Source organism: Tenrec ecaudatus, chromosome 9 (genome assembly GCF_050624435.1).
Source record: "Tenrec ecaudatus isolate mTenEca1 chromosome 9, mTenEca1.hap1, whole genome shotgun sequence".
Classification (NCBI taxonomy): Eukaryota; Metazoa; Chordata; class Mammalia; order Afrosoricida; family Tenrecidae; genus Tenrec; species Tenrec ecaudatus.
Genome location: NC_134538.1, coordinates 41,763,001 through 41,775,970, shown reverse-complemented (window position 1 = coordinate 41,775,970; position 12,970 = coordinate 41,763,001). Strand labels below are relative to the sequence as shown.

At 52.4% G+C, this 12,970-nt stretch overlaps 1 protein-coding gene and 1 pseudogene across 1 annotated transcript; one reads left to right on the top strand and one right to left on the bottom strand.

Annotated features, from left to right (window-relative positions):
• The window catches only part of LOC142457258 (AP-2 complex subunit beta pseudogene), a 25,515-nt pseudogene extending 23,773 nt beyond the window's left edge, over positions 1-1,742 (bottom strand).
• On the top strand, positions 1,632-12,970 carry LOC142456746 (arpin-like). Its single transcript, XM_075557979.1, has 6 exons — positions 1,632-1,832; positions 3,372-3,447; positions 6,158-6,290; positions 9,963-10,169; positions 10,768-10,931; positions 12,230-12,970. The coding sequence occupies exons 1-6, from the start codon at positions 1,741-1,743 to the stop codon at positions 12,236-12,238; spliced, it is 681 nt and encodes a 226-aa protein (XP_075414094.1). The 5' UTR covers positions 1,632-1,740; the 3' UTR covers positions 12,239-12,970.

Genomic DNA, 12,970 nt, shown 5'->3' with positions numbered 1-12,970 from the left:
AACATGGCATTTTTGTTTTTTCATGCTTTGAGGAGCAGATTTCCCCAATGCAATACGTGATTGGGTTTCCTGACTTTCGCAGACCTCGATTGTGAATCCCAGGAAAATGCAATCCTGGACAACTTCAGTCTCTTCTCCATTTATCATGATGTTGTTTATTGGTCCAGGAAGGAATCTTCTTTTCTTTACAACAACAACCACAACTCCAGTTGGTGCTGACTCATAGCAACCCGACAGGGCAGGGTAGAGCAGTCCCTGTGGGCTTCTGAGACTGTAACTCTGTACAGGAGTAGAAAGCCCCATCTTTCTCCTGCGGAGCGGCTGATGGTTTCAAACTACTGACCTTGCAATTAGCAGACGAACTTGTAACCATTAGGCCACCCAGGGCTCCTTGTTTTCTTTAAATTGAAACATCATTCATATTGAAGGCTGTCCTCTCTGATCTTCATCAAGTCCTTTTTGCTTTCAACAAGATTGTGTCACCTTCAAATCACAGCTTGCTAGTGAGTCTTCCTCCAATCCCGATGCCATAGTCTTCTGCACATGGTCTAGCTTCACATGCTATCTCTTCAGCAAACAGAGTGAGTATGGTGAAATGTACACCCCTGGCATACACCTTTCCTGGTTTTCTTTTTAATTGAACTTTTCAGTGTGAAGTAGGTGAAGGTTTACAGAGCAAATCATCTGTTGTATATTCACTATCTCATCAAACCTCCCAATGTCTTGACCTTTCTTTGGTGAATTGAAATCACACGGTCTCCCCTTGTTCTGGTCCAACAACTGTCCCTGGCTACAGGTTCCACATGAGCACAATAGATGTTCTGGAATGACAGTGCTTTACAATGTTACCCATGTCCCAATGTTCTGATCTACGCAAATGCCTCCACATTGTCAATAAGACACCAAGATCTTTGTCTAACTACAAGGATATTTATTTGGGGGGAGGGGGAGGATGGCTGTTGTCTGGGGCCCACGGAAACCCTGAGGTGAGAGGGGGAGGGCACACAGCGCTCTCACACTGTCTGGCTACCTCCCTTTGAAAGAGCCCTTCGGCCAGAACAAGGTCTCCCTGGATAGCCCCACACACTCCTGGGCTCACTCCCAGGACAGGTTTGAAAAAAGATTCTGCCTTCTCTCTGCCTCAACCTGAGGGCCACTGTGCCAGCACAGGAAGGGATGGGCAGTGGTAAACTCATCCAACCCCCTTTTACAGAAGAAGGAGCGTGGACGCAGAGAGGTTGAGGAGTCCGTCCAAGCGCACACAGCTGCATCCAATCCTTGCTCAGGTTCCCAGGCTCAGAGTTATTTGTCCCAGAGCTCTGGAGCCCCTTCCTCAGCCACTGTGGGACCACGAGAGGGCACAGGTCGGCATAGCGTCATTCCTGAGGGCTGTCCCCCTCTTCCCCGTTCCTGCTCCCCCCAAACCCATCCTCCTACATATCTCCTTTGTGCGTGTGTTGGGACAAGGGCCTCCCTCCCCTCGCAGGGAAGGAGGGAAAGTACCCTGAGCCCGCGGACGCAGGTCCCTAACCCGCGATGGGCGTCGCGCAGGAAGCCCGCTCCCAGCGCGCCGGGCAGGCGGGAATGGAGCTCGGCTCCTTTAAATCCCGCCCGGGCGCGCCCGAGCGGAGCCGCGCCCTTCCCGGACCCGCAGCCCCGGCCCGGCGCGTCTCCGCCACTCTCCGCCCCGCGCCTCTGCTCCCGGGAGCCGGCTCGCGCCTCGGGCCTCCCGGCGCGGCCATGAGCCGCATCTACCAGGACGGCGCCCTCCGGCACAAGGCGGTGCGGAGCGCGCGGCTGCCCGCCGCCTGGGACCCCGGCGCCCACCAGGGGTAGGCCCCGCCGCCGCCTCTGGGAGCCACCCCAACTCCGCCACCCCAACTCCCCAGGCTGCGGGTGGCACGGAGGAAGGGAAGATTGGGGTGCCCACATTGCCCTCTCGGGCCCGCGCCCCGCAGCCCGAGCTGCACCCCCTGAGACAAAGATGCGCAGGGCCACAGGCCGGCTTGCCCGCGGGCTCGGACCTGTCCCGACCTCTGTCCCTCCTCCAGCGCGGGCCTTTGCACGGGTGCCCACCCCCTCTAGAAAGGACCGCGCCCTTGGGGTGCCGGTGGGAGTTGGCGAGTCCAGGGCAGAGTTGGGTGCAGGAGAGCCCGCCCCGGCGGATATCCAGATCCTAAAAGCAAAGGAGCCCTTCCAGTCAAACTGACACGCCACTCACACCCCTGCCTGGAGCCGATCCCGCGCACAGCGACCTGGGAGCACGGAGTAGAACCGCCCCGTGCGTCCCGACGCTGTCAGTCTTCAGGAAGCAGGCTGCCCAGCCTTTTCGTTTGGAACAGCCGTTGGGCCCCTGTTTTCTTTTAGCAGCCAAGTGCCTTAACCATTGTGCCACCAAGACTGCCTGAAACCCAAATGCTACCTCCTGTTTTGTATGTGGTGGTTGTGACAAAATAAGAGTTGTTTTCCAATCGTGATTTCCTCCCCCCACCCCACACACCTTGTCAGCCTCTCTCCCATTTCTGCATTCCCAAAGAGGGAGCCTCCGGTGCTGATTTTATGCAGAGTGGAACCAGAAAACCTCGGGTTCAGCTGATCTCACGGGCCACCCTGCCATCTCAGTCTGGTCAGGAAAATCCTAAGTCCCCGCATCCCCGTTTCTCCAGCTCCACCAACCACTTCCGTGTTAGGTTGTTGAGGAGCACTGCTGGCGTAGTATGCTGCTAACCCAAGGTCAGAGTTCAAAACCACCGACTGCTCAGGGGAAAGTTGAGGCTTTCCACTCCTGAAGACATTGACAGTCTGGGAAACCCACAGGGGGCAGTTCTGTCCTGTTCGAGAGGGTCACTAGGGGTCAAACTTGATGGCCCTGAGTCATTAGGTCGTCCCCTATGTGATGTGAATGACAACAGAAATATATGCACGGCTTTAAAGTCAATGAGAAGGGATGATCATAGATAGCCCTTTAGAAACACCCCCCCCCCTGCCCAAAATTGTTTTTCGGTTAATAAAAAGGCAACATCCTTTATATGTAGTAAACGTTTTGATAGTTTACAAAAACCCTTCGTGCCCACGGTCTTTGTCACCTGAGGAGCAGTGGGGAGTGCTGAATGTGTTCTCTGCCTATTGTATGTAAGACTGAGTTCTGGGCTCTGCAGGGGGGCCCATTGCTTGGTCTCAACAGCACTGCCCTCTGGTAGTGCCCTCACTTGCACACCCACTCTGGGATAATAAAATCCACCCCTCCCACCGCCCCCCATCCCCCCACCCCCACAGGTCAGGATCTTGCTTCGCGGATCTTGGGCCATCACACTGGAAGGGGGCTATTTTCTGGCAGAGCTGACCCATCCCTTCTCTTCCTCTTGTCTCAGGGGCAACGGGGTCCTGCTGGAGGGAGAGCTGGTGGATGTGTCACGGCACAGCATCTTGGATACCCACGGCAGGAAGGTGCGCTGCTTCTGGGGTGGCAGCTCGGCGCTGGCTTTAGTCCTTCCAGAAGTCGCTCCCTGCTCCAGGCTCTGCCAGTGCCGAGGACTGGGGAGGGATGCAGCTTCTTCACTGAGTGGTGCACGGGGTGTTGGGAGATGTGTCCCAACACCAACACCAACCAAATGTGGCTGAAGATGGGAAGGGATCCATTCAGGCCATGCTGGGCAGTGTGTGGCCAGGAGGAAAGGCCCGGGTCGTAGCTCAGAAAACAGACCAGGCCCTGGACCCAGATAGTGTGATTGGGCTGAGATTGGGAGCCTGAAAGCAGGAAGGGGTGAGGTGGATGCTTCAGGACTCAGCTTGTGGATGCCCTGAGGAGGGCCTGCAGGGGTGACTTATGAAAGGAATGGGGCCAGGAGCCTTGCTGGGCATGGAGTAGAGGAGGGGAGGAAGGCAGGATGGGTGGCTGGCTCTTTGTTCTTAGAGTCTAGGGCCCAGATCCCTTCCCTCTGGCCTGGTACTTCCCACTGCCTCAAAGTAGCAGGCAAGGTCAGAGAGGGCAACCAACGACCTCACCCCTCCTGGGTACCAGCTCTGATCCTGGGCAGTTGTGCGCATGCCAGCCCTTGGGAGTGGGTTATCATAAATGTACCGCTACGTTTGTTGTTTGCAGCTCTATAGAAGCAGGGCGGCTCTTGGCACCGACTCATCTTTTTTCATTGCTGTTTGCGACTGGGCATCTAAGAATGTTGGGCGTTTACAAAGCAGGTCACCTGTGTGGACCTGGATCTCCACTGGGTGCACATTGGTGGCAGGGACTATGGGAGAGGGCTGCTGTTTTCTGGGCTTTTATTTCCACGCTTCATGTGACCTCTCCGTTGTTGACAGTTAGTGACTTCCCATCTCCTTGGAGCCCCTGCCACTGTTGCTCTCTCTCATGTCCAAGGTGACATCTTACACAGCCATCTCTTTGCTGTCGCTCGTTGCTGCGCCAAAGGATCCCTGCCTGTCTGCCAAATAGAATCCCAACCCAGAGCGCCAACTGAACGGCTGCCTCCAGCGGATGCTGCTTGTTCTGAGTGTCCGCGCCACCCCATGGCATGACCCGGATATGTTGACAAGGTGACTCGTTGATAGTAGCACCCTGTCAAGGTGGCCAATGGTGCTACCCAGAGCCTTTCTCTCTACCCCATGAGAACGTCCCCCCTCCCAGCCCCCCACTACTTTGATGCCAAGAAATGCTTTGCTTCGCCCTTCCTGGCCATGCCAATCTGGAGTCCTGAGCCAACCTTCTCAGGAGAGTCCATGTGCACGCCCATGCTGAGGCCGAACTTCTGCTAGGGCTGACTTGTGCCCAGGCAGGCAGGGTGCTCTCCTCAGCCCGCTCCAAACTTGCTTCCTCCAAGTTTCTTGGTGAAGCTAGAGCTAAAAAAGCAATGTCCAGTCAGGTCGAGCTCCTCCCTTGGCCATTCCTGACCTCCCTCATCCATATCCACTCACCTCGGCTAGATCCCCAGGAACGCCAGTCCGTCGTGATGGGCTCTCCGACCTACCCCTTCTGACTGCCCCTCGCTCCAAAGCTCATTCCTGCCCTGTTGCCAACTTGTTTCCTGAGAGACCCTCTGGGGTCTTTGCTGCTCCGAAGGATTCCTTCTTATTTACCAGATAAGCTCCCAATGCCAACTGGGGATCTGCCTCCAACTGATCACGCTTGCCTTCCTAGCCTCGGCTTCCCCAGGTCTTGGCCAAGTGGCTCAAGGCGCTCCACTGTAGGTGGGACTCTAGATTTCTGTGTACCTGTCTTGTGTTTAATATCTATTCTAGTCCCTTACCTCTGCACTTGCAGGTCTCTCTGCTCTCTGAGACTTCACCTTCCTCAGCTCTCCCAGGAAGTGGGCATCTCTTCATCAGTCTGCTGGCATCATGCGTTGGCCTTTTCTTGTTAGACTAGCCGGCAAATAGCAGCTAGGGTTCGCTTCCCGCTTAACACCGTGCTTGCTCCTCCCCAGGATCCCATTGAAGCCTTGCAGCATTCCTAAGGGTAGCCATCACTTCACCCCTGGCTCCCAGAGGATCCTGGAGCTTGGGAGGCTGGGAGTGATTTGTTCCAGGTCATGAATCTGTTGGAAGAGGCAGAGGGGCCACTGGGCCCAAGGTCTTTCTCAGTACCTTTCCCATGACACGTTGGCTGTATCCACTTCTGCTTTATGGTGTTCGGGGTGCTTCATGCTTTGTGCTTGGCTCATGGATTTTTGCATGTACTTTCTATCCTGGTCATGTGCAGGCCTTGTGCCCACCCTACTATGGACCTCTAAACCTCAACTCGCAGCCATCTAGTAGATTCTGACTCATACCAGGCCTGTAGGACAGAGTAAAACTGCCCCCTGTGAGTTTCAGAGAGTGTAACTGCTTCCAGGAGTAGAAAGCCTCCACTTTCTCCTATAGAGTGGCTGGTGATTTCGAACCGCTGACCTTGTGGTCAGCAGCCCAACATGCAACCCACTACACCACCAGGGCTCATTGTGTGCTCTACTGAACACATGAATGAATAAATGAATGAATATTTGAATGGGGGACATCAGCCCAGCTTGAATATTTTTTAGAGCTGAGGTGGGACTTGAGGGTTAAGGTGAGGTTGAGGAGGGCCACGCCCAGAGCCAAGGGGAGTTGTGTGTTGAGGTGAGCACAGTGATGGCAGCCTCCTCATTCTCTCTCTGCCGGACCACAGGAACGCTACTACGTGTTGTATGTCCAGCCCAGCAGCATCCACCGCCGCAAATTTGACCCCAAGGGAAATGAACTTGAACCCAACTTCAGCGCTACAAAGAAGGTGAACACGGGCTTCCTCATGTCATCATACAGTAGGTATCCTTCCACCCTTCTCCCTCAGGGCCCTCCCACAGGGCGTTCTTCCTTGGCCCCTGAACCTCTCAGCCCCTAGATAATATCTTCCCAGGATGGTTAGCCTTGAAGCTACCTTGGGACCAGGGTCCTGTCTAGCTTTCTATTTCCCTTCCATCTTCTCCTACAGGCTACAAGACCACCCATGACCTGGCTCTGGACTCTTAACTGGTTGTGTCCATCTGTTTAGGTCATGCTTCTTAGTGGTTTGATAAACACTAAGTAAACAGTCTCCATTTTGTGATCTGATGTGAGTGGTCAATCCATTGGAAGAGGCATTTATTCCCTTGTGGGAATGGCCTGCATCCAACAGCTGTAGATGTTTTGGCAAAGCCTACCCTTTCTTGATCCTGTATCTGATTTGTCATCCTCTGACCTCCTGGTCTGGGGACTTGAGCCAGCAGTCTTTCATCTGACTTGCCGATTTTGGGATTTGTTAGCTTCCATTTTGAATTATGGCATTGGCAAACATATTGACTATACCATGGACTTCCAGAAGAACAAATCAAATTGTCTTGAAAGAAGTAAAACCAGGATGCTCTGTAGAAGGGACGATGTCTAGACTTTTATCTTGTGTACTTTGGACATGTTATGAGGAGACAATAGCCCCAAGAGGAGAGTATCGTGCTTGGTAAAGTGGTGTCAGTGAAAAAGAAGACCCTCAGTGAGATGAATTAACACAGTGGCAGCAACAATGGGCTCAACCTTAGCAGCTATTGTGAGGCTGGTCCAGGACGGGGCCGCGTTCCGTTCTATGGTACATAAGGTCACTGTGAGTCGGAGCCGGCTCGAGAACACCTAACAATAACAACAACCCCCAAAACCCTGCGAGCCAGCAGCCTGCTGCCTGACCTGCTGCTTTGGGGTTCTTCCGCCCTTGTAACCATGTAAGTCAGGAGAAGCTTCCAGTAAGAGGGGATCCGTAGAGCATCTGGAGACCACTAAAGTTTGTTCCTGCTTCAGCAGATCCTCCCTACCTCTCCCCAAAGCAGTAAGACTCAGGATCTGGAGAGATCCCTGCCTGGCCTCCATGGTTTCAGGAGGAAGGCAGAATTCTGTAGTGAGTTTGGAGACTGACTCGTTGTGTGATCTTAGAGCAGTAACTTAACTTCTCTGAGCACAGGTTTTCTCATCTGTAACATGGGAATCTTAAAGATGGAGTAACCCTCACTGAGATTTACTGGTCAGGAAGATACTGTGCTGACACATGCTTTACAGGCCTCATTTCGTTTACAGCTGCTGTCAGTCCTGTCAAACAGGCACATTTTCTCCCTCCTTTTCAGGCGCAGGGCAATGAAGTAATTTGCTCTAAGCTCAGATTCATGAGTACCCACAGGCCTGCTGTGCAGTCTGTGAGGGGTGACTGAGGCAAGGCATCTAGAGCACTCAGTCACAAAAGACGCTCTGTGGGAGTAGCAGAGGGAGGAGGAGAGTCGGGCATAGGAGGAGGAATGGAAGGGGTAGCTGGCTAACTCCATGAACAACTGCCCCCTTTGCCATGAGACCAGAACTGGAGCGTGCACAGCGACCATTACCGAACAGCTGATTCCTCAAAGACACTACAGGAATCCTGATCTAAACAGGGATTATATGGATCAGAAGTTCAAATTCTCAGGGACTCCAGACTTTCTGGAGCCATGGAGGCTAGATGAACCCCTGAGCCCAGGGCCCTGAGATCATCTTGAAACCTGAAACCAAACATAGGTATCCCCGAAAGTTTTTTAGTGAAGACTGTTTTGAGCAGTCTGATCAGTCAAGATCAATCTAGATCAGTGGTTCTCAACCTTCCTACTGCCATGACCCTTTCATACAGTTCCTCATGTTGAGGTGACCTCCAGCCATATTTTCATTGCTACTTCATAATTATGGAAAAATGTAATTTTGCTACTGTTATAATTGGGATACCCCTGTGAAAGGGTCATTCGACCCCCAGGGGGTCGCGACCCACAAGTTGAGAACTGCTGATCTATAGGGTATTAAATTGACAACAGCTACTCTTGTGGATTAGACAAGAAGCATGGGGGCGGGCAGTGAGTTTATGGTGATGCAGAAGGGACACTTGGGGAAAAGGAGGCCGGGCATGGCGCCACAACTTGAAGAATGTAATCAATGTCACTGAATTGCTGGTTGGGGTTCCAGTTCATACGAGCAATGACTGATGACTGGTGACAGATAAGTTCTCGTAGTAATATCGTCTTAGTTTCGTGAGGTACCTTCAGCAAAAGGCATACTTCTATGTCAGGAAAAACCATTTTGAGGTCAGGGCTAATATAAGATTTTTAGCAAAACTTAGATGAACATCTTCTAAAATCACCGAAGCTTCGTAACATAGATAGGCTGTCCTACGTAAAACAATAGTTTTTAGAAGCACCAAGAATTTTGAGGAATGCTGGAAAAATTTACGAAATGAACCCCAAGAGGGAAGACAGTCAACCCGGTGAATGAAGAAACAGCGTCCGAAGAGCAGACACTGGTCGAAGACTATAGGATGACCATTGTTAAGGTAGCTCTTGGAGTTGAGCTCTCACTGGCTCGGCGTTTTCAGTGGTAAGTGATCAAGCTTTGGGTTGAACGGTTTCTAAAAGCACTGCATGAAGATGGGCTGGCTCGAAGGGCTGATCTTTCCAACAAAGCTGAAGCTCCTGAGGACGAGCCTTGCCGCTGCCAGTCCAGTCCCGAGCGAGCGGCGTGCGCCAATCGAAACGGTGGCTTCTGAGGGAGCTGCCGGGCCAGTGAAATGAAGGCAGAGAGATCAGCTGAGAAGTTCTAGTGCCGAAATTTTTGGATTCCAAAGAGGTCATATTGGTAGATTTTCTCAGACCTGGTGATTGCGGAACTTATTTTGAGGAGGATTTCAGAAAATTGAAAACAGTGGTGAGGAAAAGGCCAAGGAAGTTGGACCAAGGGGTAATTTTACCCATCAGCTGTGCAGCTGCTCCGTCTTTGAGGGTAGCAGAATGGCTTGTGAAAATCTCATTGGGGTGCCTTACCCCATCTACCCATGGCCCTACCCCTGGTCTGGCCCCTTCAGGCATCCTTTTGTTTCCCAAACTCAAAAGGATATTTCAAAGAAGAATGATTTGAGACCCCAAGAAGGCCAAAGCTGCCATTTTGCCCTGGTGTAAATCAGAGAATGCAGAATGTCTGGGAGATGGAAGCGCCACCTTCTGAAGAGGGTGGACCTAAGTGTGGACGACATACTGAGAAAACGGTAGCTTCGCGATTTGATGTTTCTCTTGAAGAACATTTTCTATGACTTTCTAGCCATGCTTTTTGACTTACCCTCATATTCTCAGGAACAGAAATCAAAAGAAACGTAAAGGGGAAAAAAAGAAGAAAGAAAAGATAAACATAAGCCCTTTGTAAGAACTTCAGGAGTCTTGGTGACATAGTGGATTATGCCTTGGGCTACTTAACCACAAGTCCAGCAGTTCAAACCCACCAGTCACTCCGAAGGAGAAAACTGAGGCTTTCTGCTCTTGTAAGATTCACAGCCCCAGGAAGCCACAGGAGCAGGTCTCCCCTGTCCTGCAGGGTAGCTTTGAGCCAAGCTTAATTCGATGGCAGTGAGTGTGTGTTTTTGTTTCTGTAAGTGAATCGATAATAACCCATCCAATGCTGTCTATCTGCAGAGGTAGAAGCCAAGGGGGACACGGACAGGCTCACCCCCGAGGCGCTGAAGGAGCTGGTCAATAAGCCAGAGCTGCTGGCACTGACAGCGAGCCTCACCCCAGACCAGACCGTGGCCTTCTGGATGCCCGAGGCACAGATGGAAGTGATGGAGCTCGAGCTGGGGGCCGGGTTACGGCTGAAAACGCGGGGAGATGGCCCCTTCCTGGGTGAGCAGTACAGCCTTCCTGCTGACATAACTTCTTGTGTGGGAGTTGAGGACTCCTGGTCCCCTTCCTGAGCCTTTCCTCGGAGCTCATGGCCACTGGCTAGTCCAGTCTCGGTGGGCCCCAAGTCACTTGATATTTATTTTAAAATTCCTGGACACATGCCTTTGGGGTCTTGGCCTGGATGCCCTGGATTCCAGAGTGTTGTCCAAGCCCATGGTTCTTGTGAGCAGCCTTATAGCCTAGTAATCTAGTGCAGTGGTTCTCAACCTGTGGGTCGTGACCCCTTTGGGGTTCAAATGACCCTTTCACAGGGGTTGTCCAATTTATAACAGTAGCAAAATGACAGATATGAAGTAGCAATGAAAATAATTTTCTGGTTAGGGGGGTCCCCACAACATGAACTGTACAAAAGGGTCGCGGCATTAGGAAGGCTGAGAACCACTCAGAGACTCCCTCACCACACCCTGGCCGAGACAGTACAGAGGACAAAGGCTGAATCGAGTCCCACAGGACCCCCCACCCCAGACGAAGCCCTCCCCTTCCCCGCAGTGTTTCCCACGCAAGGCAGAAGGCCATTCAGCTTCTCTTCTTCTTTCAGAGTCATTAGCCAAACTGGAGGCAGGAACCGTGACCAGATGTAATTTTGCTGGGGATGGAAAGACAGGCACTTCCTGGACAGACAACATCATGGCCCAGAAGTCTTCAGAAGGGGCCACTGCGGAGGCCCGCGAGCAGGGAGACGGCGCAGAGGACGAGGAGTGGGTAGGTCCGGGAGACGGCTGTGGACCTGGCCTTGGAGTGCTCCTCTCTTCGGGTAGTGTTGTGGGACGAGGGGAGGACAGCAGCTCGTTTATCGGTCGTGATAAGCTCCTCATGGAATTCTGAGGGGTGAGCCCAAGCCTGACAGCCACGGTGAGGGGGACCTGGACGGGCAGTGTCCCCGTTCCGCTGCTTGTGGCGTTGCTGAGTCACAATGGACTCCAGGGCACCCTACATCCACGCACCAGAAACATTCCTACAAGGTTCCGGGGGCACACCCTCCGTCTCAGTATCTGGTGCTGCCCGAACAGAAGCCCCATCCGCGAATGGCTTCAAGAGCAGATGTGAATGTGCTCCCCTTTGGAGGCTCTGCATCCAAACTGGGCCTGGCAGGTAGACCCTTCTGTGAATCTCTTAGTGCGCAGCGTCCATTGACCGCTGTCCGTGTCCCTTGGCATGTCTTTGCATGAGTGCCGCTGTGGCTACTTTCGTAACTCAGAAGTGATTGGGTTTAGGATCCACCCTACGTTGGATTTTCTCATTAACATAAGAACAGGAAAGGCAGGTTGCAGCCCCAAAAATAGATGTCTCAGGGGAGACAGTTTGACCTGGAACCTTTCCGAGCTGGGTCTGTCTGCATGTATGCCCCAAAGATGTAAGGAAACCAGGAGGATTGGAAGAAAGGGGTACTGAGGGGAGCCTGCAAAGGCCAGTAAATCTCTCAAGCATTTCCACTGCAAGTGATTGCATTAGCCGGGCCGGGTCAGGCCGGGCCGTGGTGCAGGCGCATGAGTGATTGGCTTCTTGTTTGAAGTAGCTGGGAAGTGACTGGGTTGCTCCTCACTAGTTTTTCCCCCTGGGTCAGCCTCCTGGTTTAGCATCAGGCTGCAGGCTCTTCACAGTTGGGTTGTTTTCCTAAACTGTATTTCACTCAAAGATTTGAATCGCTATCAAAGGCCCCAATTTGAACAGTAAAAACAAAAATGTTTCCCAACAGGAAAATGAGCCATTTATCTAGGTGATAAAGATGCTTTTTATCTATCTATCTATCTATCTATCTATCTATCTATCTATCTATCTATTTATTTATTTGGGGGTGACAGAGAAAGCAAGGCCAGATAGAATTGAGAGTCTGGATTCTCTTTTGTCTTGGGACGGGGGATCTGGACTGCAAAATCACTGAGAGCTGCCGGCCTGGCTCCAGGGCGAGCCTAAGGAAGAGAAGCTGTTTACCCAGACTCACTAACATGCTTTTACTAAGAGCTCTCTCTTTGTGTCTCTGCCCCCTTGGGTTTCCCCAGGATGCCTGAAGTTCATGGGGGACAGCAGGCCTCCAGGGCCCCACCAGAACCTGCTGTGGCGCTGTTGAGAGGTTCTTCCACCCACTTCCACTCTGGAGCTGAAGACAAAGAGCAATCCACCTGAATCAGCCTTACCTGATCCTTCCTACCCCCATCTTGGAACACCCTTTGGATAAGCTCCTCTCGTGGGGGTGGGGGCATACAGTGGCTCAGGGAAGGACCCTCCCTGGGTGAGAATCTAGTCTTCTTAGACCTTTTCCATCCTGGCCCATGATCTGGAACTTATTTTGAGAGACAGGTGGTAGACAAGTCTGGGGCAGTCTGAGATGAACTGGCTTGGTCTTGGTGCAGAGTTGGGGAGCATCCATTGGTCAGAATGGTGGGGGAAGTTTCCAGGGGGCACTTTTCTCTGTGCCTGCGATTCTTCCTGCTTTCTTTCCACACACCCACACCGTCCCAAGCCCCACACTCTGCATTGCAGCCTCTGCTCTCCTGCTCCCAGCCTCCTTGTCCCTGTCCCTGCTTCCTTCCACTGATCCTGTGCCCCCTCCGAGTTTCCTGTCTGCTGCTTCCTTCCTGGGCTGGTTCCTGGTGAATGCTGTTCTCTGCGAGGCCAACAGTGTGCACTCTCACTCCCCATCTCTCAGACTCACTCTGCCAGGCTGCGTTTTTGAAAACACTTCTGTTGTTGTTTTGTACCTTGGGAACTTTTTAATAAACAAGTAAATTTTCAGAAAAGAA